This window comes from Stegodyphus dumicola, chromosome 2 (genome assembly GCF_044657685.1).
Source record: "Stegodyphus dumicola isolate Sdum_Otavi_A_Nest chromosome 2, ASM4465768v1".
NCBI lineage: Eukaryota > Metazoa > Arthropoda > Arachnida > Araneae > Eresidae > Stegodyphus > Stegodyphus dumicola.
In genome coordinates this window covers 281222312-281247269 of record NC_140769.1, presented here as the reverse complement: position 1 = coordinate 281247269, position 24958 = coordinate 281222312, and the positions used below count along the sequence as shown (strand labels likewise).

The window sequence follows — 24958 nt, the reverse complement described above, 5'->3', positions numbered from 1 at the left end:
AAATGTTAAAACAAATTGAAAAAGTTATTCATTTTGTTATGAGGTCTCTGTGTATTATAAAACTATATTAGATTATATATTATTGTACAAATAATCTTATTACGACAAGAATGTCATTTGTTATATGTTGTATTATTATATGGAAAAGTGTTCTATCTCCTAAATTAGAAATATGTTAATTTTAATTTGATTAAAAATTATGTATTAATATATCTTTTGTTGTAACAAGTTGTTTCATTAATAAAGTATTTTAATTTGTTGGCGAGGCTAATGGATCTTTCGGCCAGTAACGAGTACAGTATGGTGGTTGATTTTTAATCAATTAGTAGTTTCAATAAGCCCTGCATATACCACTAAAAGGTCGCAGGATTAAATACCAGTCATTACCCAGTCATTACCCCTGGGGGGGACGGGTCCCAAAATCTGCTACCCCTCTTCCTCTAATACCAACCTCTCGAGAGGAGTTTCGACTCACCACATACTTAGAGTGCCCCCATGTCGCAAGGACACTATAAATTTACGAAAATTCATGCTTTCTTCGGGATTCGAACCCGGGACCTTCGGTACATCAGTCAACAACCTTAACTTCTATATCGATTAGGCAGCCTACTGTGCTAACAATTTACAGACTCGATGCATTAAGAGGACCCATACACCTTAAAACCCCATAAAATCTTCGAATATGTTACTGTTGCAAGTATTGGGATAACATATTTATTTTAAAAGCAATTACTTCTAACTTTTTACAGCTGACTACATAATACGGCCGCTTTCTGAAACAGTAATCAGAAAATTTGTGTTGCCACAAATATTTTTATAATTTAATCCGATTTGTACCAAACGTTTTCGTCATGTTTCCACTTTGCACGCACAGTTTAAAACATTCTCTCGCAAAATTTATTTCCTTATTTAACATATAGCCTTTATAACATTCGGAAACTACTGTGAACCAAAAATTCTAAGAAATTCATGTTAAATTATTATTTTATTTGGAGTCGAGTTCATAAAATGTATTTTATCAAACAAATCTGTAATGTTTTCGTGCATAAAATTTTTTAATATTAAAATATTCATTAGATTTTTAGTTTAGTTACAAAATAGTGTCCATATAAAGAATTCCGTCAAATTTCAAGTATATATCCTTAGCCATTTTTAAAATATCATGTCGCAAGGCGGAAACATGATGAAAACTTTTGTTCCAATCGGATTAAATTACAGCAATATTTGTGGCAACGCAATCTTTCTGGTTACTAGTTCCCAAACCAACTATACTTTGTAGTCAGCTGTAAAAGGTAGGAAGTAATTGCTTTTAAAATAAATAAAATATCCCAATTCTTGCAACAGTCACATATTCGAAGATCATAACGGGTTTAAGGTCTATGAGGCCCCTTAAAAGAACTTAACCATTTTGTATTTTCATGAAAACATTAGGATTTAAATCAACTGTCTTCAAACTGTGGTTAATATACGGAACGAATGATAAGGCGTTAATATTGCACGTGTTATCATCTTCACATAAAGCAAATTTCGAATTAATTCTTTCGATGTTATTAATCAATTAATTATTAATCTTTCGACATCATTATTATCCCTCGACACTGAATTAATCCTTTCAAATTATTGAATGAATGGTGTATTACCGAATGTGCAATCAAATTTCGCTCTCAGAATTTAAATGATATTGAAGATAAAATCGCAGCAATAATTAATCATTTATTTTTTTGCAATTAAAATATTATAATTTAAATTTAATTACCTTTAAATTTGCTTTTTACGAATAAAGAATGTTTGTTAAATTCAAATTTCATTCCTTGCAGCAATGGCCCAAGAGAATTATTTAAGTTTAATTTAACTTTACTATTTATTCTTATATATATATATATACATGTGATGTACCAGCTTTTGTCCGGAATAAATAAATTGGTGAAGAATCATAGATGTAGTCGTAGCTTAAATTATCAGACGATAAGTTTAAAAAACAGGATCCATTTATTATTGTTTAGGAGAAATAGCAGTTACAAAATCAGATATACGGAGTAAATAAAAAAAATTACTAATAACTTTTTGTATGAAGTTTACTGCATCGTTACATTAAAGAAAAGACCCCGATATTCTTTTGCGAGTCCTTTTATAGCCTCTGGAAAGGCAGAGCTTCCAAGAAATGATGTCAGCCTCGTCAGCCAATCCAGTTCGCTTTAAATATTTCTAGAACATTCTATTACTGTACGTGTAGAAAAGGCGGAAAAAACAACTTGACTACGGGGCTGTGGATTTAATTCCACGTACTTTCAAATAAGAGACTGTCGCCATTAAAAAATGAAAAGAACATACAGTTAGAATTTTAAGTGTATTCTTGACTATTGGAATTTTATTATTACATACATATATATACAACAACATTACTGATATATAAATATATCAAAATCGTAAAAACAACCTTGTATTTAGCGTAAGTATATTGAAACACTCATCAATGTGTTAATACATAAATATATATTAACAAATACACAAATGTAAGGAAGGAGTAATAAAACTCCTGCGTCTAGGTTACAATGATTTAATAAAACATAATTGTAATTAAAGGGGAAAATTGATATTAAAATTCTTATATTTCACAGTAAAATTAAGAAAGCCAATAAAGTAAAAGAATTACAATATGAAATCTAAATAAATTCCAATTTACAAATTCGTAATTTTTAGGTAACATTTAAAAAAAATTGAATTTGTTTTATAAAAATTTTTAAATGTAATAAAATAGCAGAAGGAAATTCAGCATGAACAAGCAAAGGTTAATAGCAGTGGATTATAACCATCTACAAAGAAGAATGTGTGTGTGTTCGCTATTAACTCAGCCACTAGTATAGCTATCGTCACCAAACTTTCTAAAATTCTTTGCTGGGACCTGGGAAAAGTCGACACCCACTTTCGTTTCCAAAAAACAAAATATAGCTAAACTCAGAGCTATTAATTAACAACTTTGAAAACGCTCAAATTTCGCCCTCATCTTTTGGAGCTGCAACAGTCTCGAACGTTGGAGATAAAATGCTTTACTTCGAAAAGTGTTCTACTGCTCCCTTTTCATATACTTGAGTTTGCTAATAAAAAATCGGTACGTTTTTCAAAATCTATCGATTTATATACACCCTTTCGCAAAAAAAGTCGAAGCGCCAAGAAGGACTTTTGCGATCGTGACGAAATATGGTATGCAGAAACATCTTGATCGAACATGCAAATGATCAAAATTTCCATAAATCCTAAATTATTGAATCCTGATGTTGACATACACAATCACACAAGAAACCTCCACCGCCATGTTTTAGTGTTCCAATCAAGTTCTTCATTTGCTTCATCAATCTTGCGATTAAGTTCTTCATTTGTTTTCTCCATAAAATTAGACGCCCATCTGAACCAAAAATGGTAAATTTGCTTTCATCTGTAAATAAGACATGATTCAAATAAGCTTCGGTCTTATTTACCATCCATTTTCAGAAGAAAAGCCTAAGCTTTCTAATTTTTGCACTCCCGAAACATTTTGTAGAGTAATTAGGTATTTTTTGGAAGGAGGAAAGATGAAAAATATGCAACGCGTTTGCCGGAAATCGAACCACGGACCTCTCAAATAACGGCACAGCATGTAGAACCACTACACCACGAAGGTACGGTAGGAAGGCGGGAGAAATACCTTATAACTCCTCCTTTTAAAGGGCAAATGGGGTTTTTAGGGGACCGAATCGCCACATCGTGGGTGAGGAAAATCATCATCCAATGCCCTTTTCGTTCGGGCGCCACTGTAGAATCATTAGGTGTTTTTTTGGAAGCAGGAAAGATGAAAAATATGAAACGCCTTCGCCGGGAATCGAACCACGGACCTCTGGTATACCGGCACAACTTGCAACACCACGAAGGCACGCTAGGAAGGCGGGAGAAAAACCTTACAACTCCTCTTTTTAAAGGGCAGGTGACCCAATCGCCAAACCCTGGGTGAGGAGAATCATCATCCAACACCCTTTTCATTCGGGCGCCACTGTAGAGTCATTAGGTATTTTTTTGGAAGCAGGAAAGATGAAAAATATGCAACCCTTCGCCGGGAATCGAACCACGGACCTCTGGAATACCGGCCCAGCTCGCAATACCACGAAATCACGCTATGAAGGCGGGAGAAATACCTTATATACTCCCCCTTTTAACGGGCGAATGGGGTTTTGTGGGACCCAATCGCCACATCCTGGGTGAGGAAAATCATCATCCAACACCCTTTTAGTTCGGGCGCCACTGTAGAGTCATTAGGTATTTTTTGAAAGCAGGAAAGATGAAAAATATGCAACGCATTCGCCGGAATTCAAACCACGGACCTCAGGAATACCCGCCTAGCGTGCAGAACCACTACACCACGAAGGCACGCTAGGAAGGCGGGAGAAACACCTTATAATTTTCTTTGAGCAAATGCACCCATGTAATTCAGCTGATATGAGTAATCCTCAAACAGTTTTAAGTGAAATTAAAGTAGAAAAATTTTCAGTAAAGTCTGTAGAAATCTTTAAAACACTCAAACATAGGTTTTCAGAGAATTCCTAACTATAAATCTCAGAACCTTGTCGAGCCCTCTTTGCCAGATAAGCTCCTTTTACTTTACTTTAGATCCTATTTTCTTCTTCAAAGCATTTTATCACATACTATATCATAGAATGAGATAAATTTACTAATTTAGAGATATCCCGAATTAAATTTCCATCCTTATGTTAGAAAATGATCAATATTCGAATGCTTTTCGTTGTTTCCTTATGATTTCGAGCCATCGTTAAACATTAAATAAAATATAACGAAGTAAGCAAGCAAAAAAATAAAGGCAAACAATTTTTTAAATGTCACGAAAATGCTAAAATTAAAAAAAAATGGTAGATGATAATTTTATTTATGAAATTTTACGAAAATGTTTCAGTGTAGTAACACTTTTGTTGCGTGTTCTATCTATGCCTCCTTACATTTTCAGTTTTAGAAAAAGAAAATTCAGTATTAAAAATTAAAAAAGTTTGGTTTCATTCAAAATCACATGGAGATCATATGAAAAATTATTTTTATTCGAATTCAATTCCGGGTTACAGCGCTTTTTCTGTAAATTTTTAAAATGTGAGAACACTCTTGTGAGACACTGTATATATTTACATATTTTATCTTACATATTTATTTACATATTATTATCATACATATATATATAGAATTAGTACTCACTGTTCTTGATGCCTGTGAATTTACTTCATAGATGGTTGTCCAAGGGTTTCAATAAAATGGTCTGATTTATAAATAATTTGAATATAAAAACACGAATACTACTTCACACTGTAAAATGATTACATTTGTAAATGGAAACGAATGAGATTATTTACAGATATATATATATAAGTTTGCATCTTAGAACGCTGTTTCATGAAAGCGTCTATCATTTTAATCGCGTCTTTGCCTTAATGGCGGAATCGTCTGCTTTCTATCACCACAAAAAAAGAGTCCTTTCACACAGCTTGTAGTGTTATCTAATTGTTGTGAACGATGCCATTCCGCACATATATAAGGAAATAAATATAACTTCTTACTAGAATTCCAACTACTACAATACAGCCACATTTCTATGATTTATTCTAACCTCAAATGAATTGGATGCTTTAATTATTAGTCCAAAGGGGCTTTGCCCCTGAAGGACTGTTGTTTTCGTTTTGCGATTTTGCGTTTAATCACCATAAATGTCCGTTTCACTTTTCAAACTGTTGCCATATAATGCTAGAGTTCTGCATTATATTTGAAGAAATTAAATAATGAAAAATATGAATAAATGTATGTATATTTCTCGCAACATTGTGATATTTCTTGCAATACTGTGATAAAACAACGGTACATAGAGCCATCGAATTTTGAATGACGTCATCCTCCTACGAATATGGGCATATAAAAGACCAAATTTGAAATTTGGAATTTTTTTTATTACAGATTTCATATTTTGCAAATATTTAACGAATGCTTGAGTAACAAACTCAACGATTTAAAAGCGAGCAATGGCAACACTTTACGGGAAGAAAAAAAACCTTTTTATCTCCACCACGCAGAACTGTGTATGGGAAATTGTAAAGATATGCTCATTTTAAAATTATTTCTTGACAATTCAATAGCAATCTATTGAAATGAATTTTATAGTTTAAGTGCAAAGAACATGATATTTAATAAATAAAGATTAATGCTAAACCTGCATTTCATAGCATGATAAAATCATCAGATACATATACCATAAAATATTTTAATTGAATAAAAAAAAAATCTGAAATGTTTCAGATTTTAAATTACGTTCAAAGGGGCGTTTTTTAACATTTCGTGTGTTACCTTTCTTTATTAAATATCATGTTCCTCGCACTTAAACCATACGATCCAGTGCAACAGCAATATCGCAAAATAGTTCTAAAACGAGCATATCTTTAGAATTTCCGATACAGAGACTCACGCGCTGGAGATAAAAATGTTTTTTCTGCACAACGTTGCCATTGCTCGCTTTGAAATCCTTGAGTTTGTTAATCAAAAATTCGTCAAAGTTTTAAAAAATAGGAAATCGATCATAAAACAAATTTCAAATTTCAAATTGGGTCTTCCACATGCTCATATTCGTTGGAGGATTACGTTATTCAAAATTCGATGACTCTATGTACCGTTGTTTTGTCACAATACGAGAAATATACATACATTTATGCAGATTTTTCATTATTTAATTTCTTCAAATATAATGCAGGACTCTAACATTTTGTGGCAACAGTTTGAAAAGTGAATCGACATTTATGAGTCCGACGCAAAATGCCAAAACGAAACTAATAGTCCTTCGGGATTCTAAAAATGGTATATAGTAATCAAGATACTTCTAATTAGTGGATTAAGATAAAAGCCTTAATTTTAATAAAGATGCATTGAATTGAATTATGATGTACTAAATCCAAATCTCCATACCATCTCTTAGACTTCAACCAGACTTCTTTCTATTCATTATGAACCATCCTTTTCAAAATGCATTTCCATTCTTCCCATAAACCCGTGAAAATGCCGTTTTAAATGAATAAATATGAATTTATCAAAACTGCCCGGACGGTATAAAACAATAGCATTTTCTGGTCATTCATAAGGCGATCAATTACACTGAAAGCATCAAAAGGTGACTTTTATTAGTTTTCCCCTCTGGCGATTTATTTTCTACAAAGGGAAAAAAAGGATTGGGGAAATTTTCTTTTATCTGCAACAATAGAACACAACAGAGGGATGTGTTAACTGTACTCGCATCTATTCTATTTTATAGTGGTGTCTTATCAGATAAAAGTAAGCGAAATTGCTTCAAATAATTCTTTGCATGTCTAACATAGCAAAGAGATGAGCATGAAAATTAAAAGCTTTAGGAGAAGGGATTCGGAAAGCCTGTGTTTTCCCAAACATTTCGAGGTCGCCGATCGATGAAAAACGCCAAGGATCCAAATATCCCTTTTGTCCAGAACGCTTTTCCCCAAGCAAGGAGGCTGTTCATCTCTGAGCCAACGGTTTTAACGTTTGCTTTGCTTCAAATGCGTGGAAATTAATCTTAATTCTGCAGTTTAATTTCGCGATATGGGTGCCGAAAATCTAAACTTATCTTAGAGTCGTAAAGCATCTGAACGAAATAAAAATTAGTTAAGTCATCAATTCTGCTTAAATCATCTATTTACATTAAAAGAATCGGTATTTAACGCTGTGCATTTATACCAGCTCATCTTTTACCAATGTACCGAATTGAATTAAATTAAGCTGGACTGAATTAAATTGCGGATTTTGTGTGTGCAAAATCCGCTGTGATATTTCCTAACTTAAAATAAAAGTTAATTTATTTGCGATTTCTATACAAAATTTAAAAACAAAAATATGATGTGTACACCACATGACTTCCTTGTACGGAATATTCAATTATACGCATTTTTTCTTGCATTTCATTCAAACTTATTGGATTGAATTAAATCTACTTCGCTGACAGCGCATAAACCACAATAGAATAAATGCACTTTTTTAAAATTCACTCTATTTGTTTACCATAGCGATACTCTGGCGCTAAGTTCAATTAAAGGTACTATATTTCGTTCATATTATAACTCAGAATGCACAAAATTTATATAATTTAAAGAATTATATAATCTTTGTCATATGTTCTGTTCAAATACTATAATAAAGCTAGAACGAGGTATAAAAGAAATTAAGCAAACAAACCAAAAAAGAAACAGTTTTTCATAGACGATTGAGTAGTTATCGTTTAATTAATTCAGTTCTCACTTCGCGACAAGGCAAAAATACATAAAAAGTCAAAATATCTGTATTAAAAATTACGAAGTAAATCTTAAACACTTATTTCCTCGAAAAAATTCCAGAAAGGATTAAGCATGATTTAATTCGCAATAATAAATGAAGGCGTTATCTTTGTTGCTGCGAAGCTAAGTTTCTCTAGATTTGCAACAAATCCACTATTCTGCTGTTTCAAATGTAAACAAGCAATGGCCGCCATCGAAAACATTATTAGGCTTAGTGGCACTTAAACAACTTTAAAATTGTTGATAATTCTAAAAATATTGCATAGAGATTTACTAAAGGCATAAAGCCCTTAACCAGAAGATAAAAACAACATAATTGAATCTTTTTTAAAGCAAAAAATGTACAATTTACAAACATATAAGAGTAAAAAACTGAGATTACTGAATCGGGTAACAGAGTGGATATATATATATATATATATATATATATATAAATATATTTGTATACGTTTTATGATGCCGATTGGAACCAAAATATCGGTGCACATCTACATGTTATAGCAGTCCTATATACAAAATTTCAACGTTCTGAGGCTACTCGTTTTTGAGTTGCGTGAGATACGTAAGTACGTACGTTCGTACAGACGCCACGAAAAATTCTCTTCAGAATTCATTTTAAAGCAATTTTATAAATTTTTTGAAGGAAAAGGGTCTTTTATTCTGTTTTTACCTACAGCTATCACGCAAAAACATCGTTAAATTTCATTTGATAGCGGTCAAAATGGATATTTTCGTTGAAATATGCTGCCTGAAACTTTTCGCGATTACAATACTTCCTTTTTACTTCGTACATGAAACAATAAAAACTCTAAACTTTCAATTTTATATAACGCCCAAGGGTGAGTTTGTTTAACGTTTTCTGTGTTATCTTTATTTATTAAATATCATTAAATATTCCTCGCACTTAAACCATAAAATGTACCGCAAAATAGTTTAAAAAGAGCATATCTTTAGAATTTCTGATACACAATCTCGCGCTGTAGAGATAATTTTTTTCCCTCTGTGCAGTGTTGCCACTGCTCGAAGTCGTTGAGTTTCATTATCAAATAATCATAAATGTTTTACAAAATATGAAATAGATAAAACAAATTCCAAATTTGCGCTTCCAGATGCCCATATTTGAGTGGAGGCTTAAGTTATTCAAAATTAGATGGTTCCAGGTACCTTTGTTTTATCACAATGCTTAAAACATACATACACTGACGCAGAATCTTCATTATTTAATTTCTTTAAATATAATACAGGACACTAATATTTGGTGGCAACAATCTGAAAAGTGATTCAGACATTTAAAGTTTGCTACATAAAATGCCAAAACGAAATTAATAGCCCTTTAGGGTAATAATTGCGATACAAATGAAATGAATTTTTTTTAATACCCGAACAATGATGCATCGAATGGAAATTACATGTTTTTAGCGATGATGAAGATTCTTTGAAAGAATTACAGTATATGTACAAAAATAAAATTGGACAAAAAGTGTAAGAAATTTCTGAAACATTTGCTTATAATTAATTTTCTCTTAGTTCAGTTTTGTGATCGTTCATGCACTTGGCTTTCTCAAAAGATAAAAGTCAAAATATTAGTTAAGTGTTAATTTTTAGTTCCTTGTGCTAAGTACAGGAAGTATTGTAAACTCGAAAATTTTTTGGTCCTGATATTTCAACGAAAATATCCATTTTGGTCGTTATCGAATGCAATTTAACGATTATGTTAACGATAACTTGAGCGATATCTGTACGTAAGACCAGAATAAAGAACTATTTTTCCCAAAATGGGTTGCAAATAGGATTTAAACTGGATACAGGAGGGGCCTTTTCGTGACGTCTGTACCTACGTATCTATGTATCTTGCATAACTCAAAAAAGATTAGTCTCAGAACGCTGAAATTTTGTATATAGGATTGCTATAACATATAATTGTGCACCTCCCTTTTAGTTGCAGTCGGGCGAACTAAAAGTATATATATATATATATATATATATATATATATACCCACTGCTCCACGAGTTCAGCATTTTTAATCTTTTACGTTAGTAAACTGGCATTTTGTGCTTTAACACGTTGCGCGCCAAGCGTATTTCTTTTGCAATCCCGTCCAGGCCACTCGCGTCGCTTAAGGCGACTCATACACCTTAAAATCCATAAGATGTTCGAATAGGTGACTGTTGCAAGAATTGGGATAACTTATTTATTTTAAAAGCAATTACTACCAACTTTTTACAGCTAACTACATAATATAGCTGCTCTCTGAAATAGTCATCAGAAAGATTGTGTTGCCACAAATATTTTTATAATTTAATCCGCTTTGTGACAACATTTTTCGTCACGTTTCCAACTTGCGCGCACAGTTTGAAACATTCTGATTCATAATTTAATTCCATATTTGATATATAGCTTTTATAATATTTGGAAACGACTTTTTAACCTAAAATTCTAAATATTTCATCCTAAATTTTTATTTTATTTGGAGTTGAGTTTATAAAAGGTATTTTATTAAAAAAATTTTTAATGTTTTCGCCCATAAAATTTTTCAATATTAAAATATTCATCAAATTGTTGGTTCAGTTAGAAAATAGTACCCATAAAAAGAATTCCATCCAATTTCAAGTATGTACCATTAGCCATTTTTAAAATATCATGGGCGCAAGATGGAAACACGGCAAAATATTTTGTCACAAAGAGGATTAAATTGCAAAAATATTTGTGGCAACACAAACTTTCTGTCTACTAGTTTCCAAAGCAGCTATATTATGTAGTCAGCTGGAAAACGTTGGAAATAATTGCTTTTAAAATAAATAAACAATCCCAATTCTTGCAACAGTCACGTATTCGAAGATCATGAGGGATTTAAGGTGTATGAGTCCCCTTAAAACCACTGGCATTGTAGGGCCAGAGATTCTTATCGCAGTAGAAGATAGTTTACGTTTGGAACGTGATTCCTATATGCATTCATTCAACACGTTACGCTCCAAATTTGTTTTGTAAATAGTTACATTCTATGCAAAGATATTACGAAGCAGAAAATCAGCATTACTGAAGTCTGGCAAGAATTAGCGCTATCCCTTACAAGTTGTGAAAAAGGAGATATTCCATCGAATAGAAATGCAAGAATATCTGAAAAACGACAGCATAAACTCCAAAGAAAACCGGGAAATGTCTCTGGAGTACGGAAATATTGTAAATTATGTTATGATAAAAATGCAACTGAAGCTGGCAGAGTAACGGCTAGAAAATAGACTATGACAGTTGTCACAATTTGCAATTGCTGTAATAGAGAACCGTTTTTACGCTTACCGTGTTTCAATGAAATTCATTAGTCCTGTAATGAATCAAAATTAAGTAAATTTTAAATAAACTTTCTGTAATTCCATAAAACAGGGTAAATTGTATTGTTATATATCACGCTACACGCTGTCGGCCAGCGGCGGTCGACGCGGCCTAAACGGAAAGTCTAGTTTCAGCCACAGATGGCTGACATGGCGCTCAACCGTGTTAAAAATGATAGGTAGAAAATGCTATTTTTAGCTTGCGGTTAATGTTTTTATGTCTTTAGTTGACCTACATGCAATAGTTGTAAAATTATCAACAGTTTAAAGTTGTGGCAAAGCGTAATTGTTTGCCATAGCAGCCATATTTGTGCAAATTTGAAACTTAGCAAAATAGTGAATTACGTCTTTCTGCACCTTCAGTGTCTTTTTGCCGAGTGGAAGCAAAAGGAAAATATTAGTTCTGTGTACCGAAAAAAGTGATTTCTTACCTGCTGGCCCAATTGCTTGTTTTTTGCGTAGAAGCTGTAATTCTAATTGCGAAACATTCATGCATTCATGCAGATTCTTCTTTATTTATTCTTTAAATTTAATGCATGGCGATAATATTTGGTGGGAGCAATTTAAAAAGCGAATCGACGCTAAATGCCGTTTTGAAATTAATAGCTCAACTGGGCTAACGTCTTTTGGGCTAATTATTTAAATAATATTAATTTTAATAAAATTAATAAAAATTAAATTAAATTTTTAATTGAAATATTTACGTTTAATTTCAAATTTATCCAACACCTTTTTGGTTCGGGCGCCACTGTAGATACATTAGGTATTTTGGAAAAGCAGGCAAGATGAAAAATAACAATCGCCTTCGCCGGGAATCGAACCACGGACCTCTGGAATACCGGCCCAGTGTGCTGACCACTATACCACGAAGGCACGCTAGGAAGGCGGGAGAAATACCTTAAAATCTTATATAGTTTGTAATTCTCAGTTACTGTTGGAAGTGAACACTCTTAAGAACTGATAAGCGATTAATCAATTGAGTTCGTGTAACAGGAAATAACAAGATGGAAGGGTAAACTAATCCTTTATTATTCCAACTAAAGTTTAACAAAACTCCGACTTGGAGTGTATAATAAAGCCGACACTTCGGCTTTCAACTTAAGAGACTAAGAATAATATTAAACTAATCATAAACTGAAGAGGTATAGCCGAAGCTATCAAAATTCTAACAAAGTTGGCCTCTTAACGTTAATAGCCAGCGAAGCTATCAAGGGGCTAAAGTGCGGCCGAGCGTGAGAGAGTAGCCTAAAAAAGGCGTTCGCGTGCAGACAGAATACCTGTTATCACTCTGCCTTAGACCGAAGAACTTCGCAGTTAAATACTGCTCTTCCTCATTATGTATTTAGACGTCAATCTAAAACTACGTTCTGGCCGGTAGTGTAAGTTGAAGTTAAGAATCGACAGGAAAGGTACTTTAACTGAAAATTTAACTTTCAATAAAATTAACTTAATCCTTACATATTTTATAAACGCAGCTCCAAATAAACTAAGAATTTAACATGAAATTCTTAAAAATTTTTTATTCACATTGGTTTCCAAATGTTATAAGAGCTATATATTAAATATGAAATTAGATTATTCAACAGAATGCTTTAAACTGTGCGCTCAAGGTGGAAACATGACGCGAACGTATAACAAATTTTGTCAAAGCCGATTAAATTTTAAAAATATTTTTGGCAACACAAACTTTCGGGTTGCTAGTTTCCAAATGAGCTCTATTATGTAGTCAGATGTAAAATGTTATCCTATTTCTTGCAACAGTAATATATTCGAAGATCTTAAGGGGTTTTAATGTGTACGAGCCCCCTCTATAGCCCGTACAAGGAAGTCGTGTGCATTTATGCTCCTTTATTTCATGTATCCTCTGTGTGTAGAAAACTTATTTAATTATTTTTCTTATTACTTCCTTGTACGAAGTAAAAAGGAAGTATTGTAATCGCGACTAATTATTCCAACTAACCCGTACAAGGAAGTCGTGTGCTCCTTTATTTCATGTATCCTCTGTGTGTAGAAAACTTATTTAATTATTTTTCTTATTACTTCCTTGTACGAAGTAAAAAGGAAGTATTGTAATCGCGACTAATTATTCCAACTAAAGTCTAACAAAACTCCGACCTGGAGTGTACAATAAAGCCGACACTTCGGCTTGAACTTAAGATACTAAGAATTAACCTAAACTAATCTAAACTAAGGAAGTATAGCCGAAGATATCAAAATTCTAACAGAGTTGGCCCCTTAACGTTAATAGACTGCGAAGCTATCAAGAGCCTAAAGTACCGCCGAGCGTAACTTACGAGAGAGTAGCCTAAAAAGGCGAACGCCTGCAGCCAGAATACCTGGTATCTCTCTCTCTAAGACCGAAGAACTTCGCGGTTAAATACCGCTCTTCCTGAATATGTTTTCAGACGTGATTCTAAAACTACGTTCTGGACGGAAGTGGTAAGTTTAAGTTAAGAATTGATAGGAAAAGAACTTAAAATTTAATTATTAATAAAATTAATATAATTCGGTACTATACGGTTGCGAGGGCCGTGCAAAATCGCGAAATTATCGTTGATGCCAATGCTGCCAAAAAGATTTGCGGCAACCCTAATAATTGCAGCAAGAAAGGAAGTATAACAGTAAATAACTATCTAAGATGGATGTTTTAATTCAGATGAAATGTTAATTTCATATAATACTTTTTTATTATTATAATTTATATGAAAAAGGCTGAGCATGACTGAATGAAAGCATAAGAGTAAATAACCATTTCAGATCATTATTATAATTTATATAAAAATTGCTAAACATAACTGAATGGATGCCTGCATCGCTATTTCGCTACCGAGTTATCGCTAAAGCATAATTTCATCTCGTTGGTTGTTCAAACGTAATTTTCTATAATGAATAATGCCGTTTCTTTGAAAATATTCTCGGTAAAGTGCAGAATCGCTCACTTATTTGTTCGCCGCTTTTTACGAGGGTAAAAACAATTGGATTTTTGTCAATTTTCTTTTACTTTTCAAGTGAAAGTAGGTCGATGTGTACATAGACAAAGCCAAGGGTGTGTGCAGTGCCATTTTTGTGCAATTCTAGGTTTTTTTTTAAGTGAAAATAGGTCGATGTGCACGTGGATAACGAGTATGTGCAATTCTTAAAACCGCGTCAAGGAGTGGGTGATTCTATACTTTACCCAAAATTCTATTTCCGACTTTTCATCACGGGCAATTCCCAAATTGTTAAATCCATAGGATATCAAAAAAGGATTTAAAATCAAAAAAGGATTTAAAAATTAAACTAGTATTTCAATGGCGTTTTAAGAAATATATAAACTTACGCAAACTGAAATCAACTCGTACGCTAGATTTGGCGCGCTGTTAAATGGGGGCGTTTGCTAGATTTGGCGCTTTTGCGCATACATTTTCGCTGGAATTTTCTTACGGCCTTCAAAACAGAATAGTACCCAATATCCTTACAATCTACGAGTATTTGTAAAACTTTATTGAGTTTTTGATTAAAACCAAATTCGGACTATAAATAATCGGATTCCAACTATGCATCGGCAATTTTAAAGATATGCTCATTTTAAAATGGCGTGGCGTAGCGTGGCGTATTTAATTATGGCAAAGCACACTAGGGCTATCTGCCTAAGGGGAGGGATGCCTTCGTGGAGGACTTTCTAAGGGAAACTGGCTCGTATACACATTACACATGGGGAAACCACGAAAACGCCCATGCAGCCAGCCCGTTCGCGGGATTCGAACCTCGGACCGAACTACCAGTGTTCAGCGACTTTACCGCTCGGCCGCTGGTGGGCCATTTTAAAATGATTAATGACTTTGCGATATTTTCCTTGAATTGTGGTCTTCCTGCCAAGGGGGGCAACTATCAAACGCGCCAACTATCAAATGCGCGAGACTATGCATCGAAAATTCTAAACATATGCTCTTTTTAAACTATTTTTCGATATTGCTGTTGAATTGAATTTTATGGTTTAAGTGCGAAGAACATATTTAATAAATAAACGCAACACACAAAACATTAAAAAAGGCCCCTTTGCGCATAATGTAAAATCTGAAAGTTTCGGATTTTTTTCCTATTTTCATTTGTTTTGTTTCATGGCAGATATAGTTCGAAATACCATTCCATTTTTCTTTTGTACAATGCATTTTGATTGCTTTTGCTAGTATATATTACCAAATAGAAAGCGGCGCGCGATGAATATCTATTCCGTGTTAAATAGTTTTAAATTCATATTAATAACTATTTATTTATCTTCAAGGTTCTATTTTTATTATTCATTGCATAAATCACAAACGTGGTATCTGGTTTTGGCTGAATTAAAGGCTTTTTTTATGGTTTAGGTAGCTATCAGCTCGCATTCGCGGTCCTGACGTTTTTTTACTTTTAATTATGCACTTTTCCACAAATTATCCAACGGATTTGAAGAATTTTTTCCCTCGATCTAGTGAAATTTAAATTTCATTTTAACTAAGTTTGAGTTGCACACTACTATTAAAAGGAATTTTTGCTCTGCTTTACTATTTTTCGTTATGGTTGTGAAGGCCATTCTTTTTTTTTTCTTCTAATTTTTGTTCTTGCTCTCCACGTACGCGCGAATAGGATTGAAATTATTCATTCTTCAAAATATTTAAGTGCGAAGTACACGAATAGGATTGAAATTATCGTGTTCGCACGTGGACAATATATTTTAATACGTTCGCACGTGGACAATATATTTAAAATTTATTTATAAAAGGAAAATAATCTTTCTCCACAAATTATTCAACGGATTTGAAGAATTACTGTCCCTCAAACTAGTGAAATTTAAATTTCATTTTAACTAAGTTTGAGTTGCACACTAGTATTAAAAGGAATTTTTGCTCTGCTTTACTATTTTTCGTTATGGTTGTGAAGGCCATTCTTTTTTTTTTTTTTTTTTTCTAATTTTTGTTCTTGCTCTCCACGCACGCGCGAATAGGATTGAAATTATTCATTCTTCAAAATATAATATAAGTGAGAAAAACACGAATACGATTGAAATTATAGTGTTCTCACGTGGACAATATATTTTAATACGTTCGCACGTGGACAATATATTTTAATTTTATTTATAAAAGGAAAACAATCTTTCAGATTTTAAACGGTCGCCCAAAAGTGTTTGTTAAGGGGACTCATACACCTTAAAACCGATAAGATGCTCGAATAGGTGACTGTTGCAAGAATTGGGATAACTTATTTATTTTAAAAGCAATTACTACCACCTTTTTACAGCTGACAACATAATATAGCTGCTTTCTGAAATAGTAATCAGAAAGTTTGTGTTGCCACACATATTTTTATAATTTAATCCGCATTTTTCGTCATGTTTCCAACTTGCGCGCACAATTTAAAACATTCTGTTTCATAATTTAATTCCATATTTAATATATAGCTTTTATAACATTTGGAAAATACTGTGAACCTGAAATTCTAAAAATTTCATGTTAAATTTTTATTTTATTTTCAGTTCAGTTTATAAAATGTACTTTATTAAAAAAAATTGTAATGTTTTCGTCCAGAAAATTTTTCAATATTAAAATATTCATCAGATTGTTGGTTCAGTTAGAAAATAGTGCCCATATAAGGAATTCCATCCAATTTCAAGTATGTACCATGAGCCATTTTTAAAATATCATGCGCGCAAGGTAGAAACATGGCGAAATATTTTACCACAAAGACAATTAAATTGCAAAAATATTTGTGGCAACACAAACTTTCTGGTTTCTAGTTTCCAAAGCAGCTATATTATGTAGTCAGCTGTAAAAAGTTGGAAGTAATTGCTTTTAAAATAAATAAAATATCCCAATTTCTGCAACAGTCACATATTCGAAGATCATGAGGGGTTTAAGGTGTATGAGTCCACTTAAGGTTTTTTTACGTTCTGGCTGAGCTTTTAATCTACCGCTGCTCTTAAATTTACTCCTACTAACCCATTTTTTTTTTTTTTTTTTTTCTTTTTAGTTTTGTTATTAAGTATTATTTTCTTTGCACTTTCACCACATACAATTCAACAGCTAAACCAGAAAACGTTTTAAAGCAGCCTAGCAGTATGTTTTTACAATTTCCGACGCAGCGATAAGTATTGGGATACATCTTTCTGTTTTTTTCAGTCTTTTCGCAGTTAATTATATCAGTGCTCAGTTTTTTTTTCTAAGATGGCTCTTTGTCTTTTTGTTATTAACATTTACGTGCTTATCATATGTAGTAAGTATCAGGTTCTTGTAGCTTACACTATATAAAACTCAATTCAACGGCAAAATCACAAATATTTAAAAACAGCATACCTTTAAAATTCCCGATGTACATTCTCGCGCACTGGAGATAAAAATGTTTTTTTTTTCGTACAGTGTTGCCACTGCTCGCTTCTAAATCGTTGATTTTATTAATCAAAACATCATTAAAGTTTTACGAAATATTAAATAGATAATAAACAAATTCGAAATTCGTGCTTCTAGTTGCCTATGTTCGGGTGGAGGACTGCGTTATTCAAAATTTGATAGCTTCTGGTATCGTTGTTTTTTCACATTTCGAGACAGAAACATGCATACATTCTTGCAGATTCTTTATTATTTAGTTTCTTTACATAAAATACAGGGCGATAATATTTGGTGGCAACAATCTGAAAAGTTCTACTCCGTTATAGTGATTCATCGTAAAATGCCGTTTCCGAATTAGCGTCTCTTTTGGGCTAATAATGATAATAATAGTAATAATAATAAACATTTCTTTATAATATACTCTTACTTCTATTATATTCAGGATTTATAAGCGGACATTTAATATGTTACTGTGTAATTTAATATGTTATTGCAATATTTTTTATATTACAGTAACATATTAAATTATATATATATTTACTGTATAATATATATTTTATTCTGTATAATATATAATTATATATATTTACTGTATAATATATAAATAATATATATTTACTGTATTATGGACATTTAATATGTTACTGTAATTCATTTTCCTAAATAAGAGGTCAAATTCACCCGCCCCCCCCCCCCTCAATAAAAAAGTCTGCAAACACTCAACCACGTAGTGAAATCTACTGGAGCGAAGTCTACAAAAATAGAATGAAAGTAATTAAACAAAGAAAACCTAAAAATTATAAAATAAATGAAAACTTTGAACCAACGTAAATGTATATTTAATATAAACCGACGCCCAATTCTTTATTGCGTTCTATGATGTGTATAAGTGAAATTAAACTGTAAAAATCTATTATCAGATAAATTTGCAAATTTGCAGCAATGCTAAACAAGAGGTTTGATGGATAATTTATATTTAGCACGCGGTTGGCAAGCTAAAACTAACCAACTAATTTTATCGCAATACCTAGAGGAAATTAATTTTATTCTTAATAATTTCTATGAAATACACACGACCACAAGAGTCTAATTTTGATAGTTAATTGTACGGAATTTATAATCTGATGCTATATTTTAAGAAATTGCTGCATAATAGATAACTTTCATTAATATCAATATTTCAGTCAAGAAAACCGAAGTCTTTACTATATTTAAAAAATAATCCTGGCTCCAGTTTGCAAATCACATATACATACATACATACATACATACATACATATATGCATATACATATTTATACTTACAGTGGTAAGAAATACAAATTACTAACAACATATAAATGTTCGTAACATGTAACATAGATTTTAAAGTTCGTTAAATGGTTTATAGAATCTTTTAAACTTGCAATAAGTTCCATACACACGTAATACACTCTAATACTTAAATTTGCCCTACATTCTGAATTTATATTGCTTTTAAATTATCTCTTTCTGTTATACATTCCAAAGAGGGTGTGCACATGCTTTTGTAATGATTTTGATTTTCTGCATGAATTTAAAATTTTTATTGTAATTATTGTAAAAATTGTATTTTAAATTTTAAAATACAAATATGACTGACATCAGATTGGCATAAGGTTAGTTATCGTCTGCAGCATTAACTATATTCCTTTCTTTAAAATAAACAATGGTGTATTTGGTGTGTGTATTTAAATTATGGCAAAGCACACTAGGGCTATCTGTCTAAGAGGAGGGATGCCTTCGTGAAGGAATTTCTAAGGGAAAATGGCTGAAAATAAACAATGGATCGAAGGATATATTTTTGCGCCGTTCGAAGAGAAATTCAGTTATTAAAAAAAAAGGTTTGAAAATCGTAATTTTAATATTTCTACGCGTAAATAGTGTGCGATAATTAGTATTACAGGAAACAAATGTCAAAGTTTATATCTTTAACAGGGAAAAAGGCAAAAATTGCTTGCCCAACAAAGGTAGGTATAGCTGTTATTAAGTCCAAAGTCGCATCTTATGCTTTAAAGAAAAATCCAGCGCTCCCAAACAGCTATATCAAAATCTTTAAATATAGCTTTGTAAGAACTGTGAGCAAAATTAGAAAATCCAATTTCAAGCAAATCCAAACAAAAGTACATAAATAATCCTCACCCTAACGCCGAAACATGTCTCTCAGCGTACGACTACGCGCAGATTGTTGTATGAAAATTATTTGGCACGTGGAAAATGGAAATGTATAGTTACAGTTGATGAGAGTTGAATATACTAATCTAACTGCAATAGAAAACGATAGATTTACTACCGGGAAAGAGGAGAAAAAGGCTTAATATGTTGGTTCAGAGAGAGAACAAGGAAAATTTGTCTGTAGGTTTTTATGGCTATTACTAGATTTTCTTATAACGGAAAACTTAAAACAAGCAAAGTAGAAAAAAAATGTCAAAATGCATTATGATTACTATCAGAAATATGTTGTAACACATGTTTTTAAAGAAGAAATTCCATATCGTTATCCAAACAATCTTTATCAAGTTCCATCGGAAAAAGGCTCCAAGCTATATCCCTAAATCTACTACTCTATGTTTTGAAAAAAAATGAGAAATGATACCGGAACTGTAGCTATTCCCTTTAAATGCATCCCGTTCTGAGTCTCCTAATGTGTCTCCTATGGAATACTGCGCATTTGGACTTTTAAAACAAGATCTTTATAAGCAGCATCCCGAAACATTGAATGAACTGTGGATGTCTCTGAAGGTAGAGTGGAATGAAATCAACCTTGATGTTTTAGGTAAAGGATTTTTTTTTTTTTTTTTGAATTTAAGATAAATGTTCAACAAAAGTGCTGTCAGACTGAACATATTAAAAAATAAAATTCTAAGCTTTGTTTATATATAAATTTTTGCAAAATCGTTACAAAAATATGTGAATACCCTCTGCATATACCTCATTTCTTTCAAACCTGCAATATCTTCCAAATATTTACCAGTATTTAGACTTACAACTATCTTAACATACTACTGCATTTAGTGTGGTAACATGTCATAAATACAGTGGTTGTTCGCACATTTTTTAGACGATTTTGGTAAGCGGTAATAAAAAATCATTTGCTGCAAAAGAAGTAAATGCAATTGTACTATGTTTTTAAAAGTCAAAATTATCGTCTGTGGCTTGAAAGTTTTGTTTTTATTCCCAATGGCGAATTTAACAAAGCAGTGGTTCGAAGGCTACATTGACGCTCTTTCCGAATAGAAATATGCATACTCCGCTATCTATAAACGAAGTCAGAGTCATGGTTTTGTGATATCTAAAGCGTCGATAGGTAATATCATCAACAAAAGAAAAAAAACGTTGAATTGGAGCCTCAAGTTGGACAAAAATTCCAAACAAGTATCCAAGGAAAAAGCGGACATCTTCGACTATTGCAAAGGTACGTTGTTTAATGTTAAAAGAAAATCCCCCTAATCAAAGGACAGTTGCAAAATTATTGAAATGCTCGGTGTCCACTGTAAACAAAATGATAAACGTTGATTTAAATCTTAAGAAAGCGAAAAAATTCAATGTGCATCGTCTTCTTCCAAAGCATATCGCTCAACGCAGGACACGCTGCAGAATTCTATATGAGAAACACTTATCCAAAGAAACATGGAAAACAATTGTCACAACAGATAAAGCATGAGTGTATTTAAATGATTGTAACAAAAAAAGAGCCATTTATTATCATAAAATGGAGAAAAAAATTTAAGTACATGGTTCAAAGAATCGAAAGAAAGTTTATCTAAGGGATTCATGATTGTTGCTGTTTTTCTTATAATGGCAAGTTAAAAATAAAGAGAGTGCAAAATCAAAATGTCAAGATTAACTCCAAATACTCTCAGGAATATATTTTAGCGCCAGTTTTTCTGAATGAAATACCATCGTCTTACCCACAGTGCCATCCATCTGTGAGACTCCATCAGGACAAAGCTAGCAGTCACAAATCAAAATCACTGTAAATTTCCTAAAAGAAATGGAACAAAAAACTGGTATCAAGGCCATACCCTTCACGGATATGCCTACTGAATCTCCCGATGTGTCACCTATGGATTTTGGTGCTTTCGGACTTTTAAAAACTGCTTTCTTCAAACGTTGTCCCAAACCCTAACAGGACTCTGGAAAGCTGTTCGGGAGGAATGGGATAGAATATCTCTTCTGTCACTTCAAAAGGCATTATTATCCTGGAAATTGCGGTGTCGAAAGATAGTTCAGAATAAGGGATGTCAAATAGAACATTTAAAACACAAGAATTTTATGTAATTTAGTTTTGTGAATACAATATACTTCGTCTAAAAAATGTGTGAACAGCCTCTGTACATAACGGCGCATCTATCGCTCTTATACTCAAAACATTGAAAAACCTTAAAATATTTATTCCAGGAATAAACTAGGAATTATGTGATATAAAGCTAAAAAGGATACAAAGATCGATACTTACGTCTGTGTATTGTAATCCGCAAGAAACTCCCCTGGTAGTTGCTCGGCATAAGACGAAGCCCCAGCTTGGGACCAAATCCCTACTGCGGCCATTGATTGGTTGCAATGAGAGAATTTAGAACGCTGGGATTATTCCAATTACGCTAAATCAGCTTTTCCTCCCAATTCGAACTTTTCTACCACTTGAAAGGAAGACACAACACTTTTTCTTATCGTTACTCTAAGTGCTTATTGGATGAAACTGCTCAACAGAAACCTGTCGTCGCTTCCTGATGCTTCGCTATTCCGAAAGGAAATGCACAACTATCCCTTTCCGTGGATATTTTATGAATAGCACCACTTAAAGCAGATCCACAGGCTTTGGCAAACGATATCTGTATCGGACTCAATAACCAGAATGTTGCATCGAAGATACTAACCTCCTTGAGCTAAATCACAATTTATCTAGATATATATATTTCCCGTCTCGTACATCTAAGATATATCCGTTGGTAATCACTGCACATTTTCACGATACTTGTTGAAAAGATTTTCTTCTTCTAATCACACACACACACTAAGAGACACAAATAAGTCGAAAGCTATATATATTCGTAGTGAATTTCGTTTACGCACCTGAATAAGAAGAGACTCTTGCGTTTGCGTGCTGATCCTAGACAGTTAATTCACATAAAAACACTCACTCATTTTCACTTTTATATTAGATTAGCTAACTAAAACCGACCGTTCCAGAAAACTGTTTATTTCTATTGGCTACTTTTCCTTTGCATTTGTTTATCTAGAAATGTGTATTATAAGAATAATGCTTTCAGAAACGACACACACGTGGCAAACATGCATATTTGTATCACTAAAGACAGGAAAATTTAGCTAGAAATGTGCAAAGTAAAGTATCCCGGTAACATAAATTTAATGTTTTAAAAAAGTGGCGATATAAAGATATTTAACCGTAATATTATCAATCTGCGATAATTTTTAACAATGAATTGCTTATTCAGTTTTCTATTTCATATCTTACGCATCTAGCAACAGATCACTAGCAGAATCTTTATGTAAATCCTCTTATCTCGAAGCCTTATAATAGTAAATGAAGTTTCCTTCTGTGTGGATGATTTTGTAGAAGGTCTTGTTATCTCTTATCTATCTTGAATATCGCAATTGCATTCGCATAAACTTTACAACAGTTTTCTGATGGCCACTCCATCCATTTATAGTTGCTATAGTTACTACCAATAGCCATAGTTACATATTTAACACTTAAAATGTTCATTATGTATGATAAATTATGTTCATCCTCATCACACATAAATATAAGATAATCACTTTCACCTCAGTTCTAAGCTGAATTGAAATGTGTAAGGAATTTTTGTGCGCGAACATTTCATACATATATTTTCTATTGAGAAAGTCAGTTTTCAGAACTCTAATAAATGTATTATTAGAATTTGAGGATACGTTTGAAGCCTTTTTAGTTATAATAAGATTGAAAATTGCTTATAAATATATTTGTTTATGTGAAAACTGTCATGTGGCAAAATTCCGGTGGTGCATTCGTAAGCATAAAATTTCACACCGTGATTTAAAATCGTTTCATAACAAAAATTCCAATAAAATATTTTACTTTATATCATTACGTAAGCTATTTTCACTTTTTATTTATAAATAAAAACCTAAAGTCACTCCCAAGCTATTTAACAATAATGAAAAAGTGCTGTCTTTGGGAATTGTACTACCCAGACTTAAAATTAAATTTAAACAAAATCATAATATGATTTCTTTAATTTATAAGAAGCAATAAAATGTTTTTTAAGCAATACAACTTTAGATTTCTGGTAATGTTTGATAGAATTGGAGAGAAAAACACCTTATAATAATAATACTTAAACGAATTTTACAGTTTGCCTATATTTGTATTTTATAGATTTCGTTGAAATTTTGACTCAGTTGCATTCTTACTATTTCAAATATTAATATAAATGTGAAGATTTTTCAATTCCACATTCGCGAATAAAACAATCCTAAATAAACTTAATACAAAAATTTACAAAACATTTTTGAAATTCTCAAAAACGAATAAGATAATGAACATATATATATAAGAAACATTTTTAGAAATTAGTTTATAAATTGAAATGTGATTAATTTTATTTAATTTAATACGCTTTTAGAAACTATCATCTATCAAAATCAAATTGGAATATATGTTTCTAATATTTATCTTTTTGAAACCTCATGAGTTTTCTTAACGGTAATGAACTAGCTTTACAACTATAATAAAAAAATTAAAGCATTTACAGTTTATGCCTAATATCTATTATTTTCATTCTGAAGGTTTCAGAGGTTAAATGACTTACTTCTGCATATGTAAAAGTTCTACAAAACTGCGTTTTGTTAAGCAACTTTAAAAGAAAACAAAATGTTATTCCATTAACAATAAGCTATTAAACATACAGCTTCATTT

The 24958-nt window shown here is 32.2% G+C and overlaps 1 protein-coding gene across 1 annotated transcript in view; it reads right to left on the bottom strand.

Moving 5' to 3' along the window:
- LOC118198956 (potassium voltage-gated channel protein Shaker-like) overlaps window positions 1-24336 on the bottom strand; it is a 478702-nt gene extending 454366 nt beyond the window's left edge. Inside the window, exon 1 of the mRNA XM_085812222.1 lies at window positions 22499-24336. Coding sequence (XP_085668348.1) covers window positions 22499-22590 — 92 coding nt within the window. The 5' untranslated portion in view covers window positions 22591-24336. The remainder of the gene's footprint in view (window positions 1-22498) is intronic.
- Between the last annotated feature and the right edge of the window lie 622 nt (window positions 24337-24958).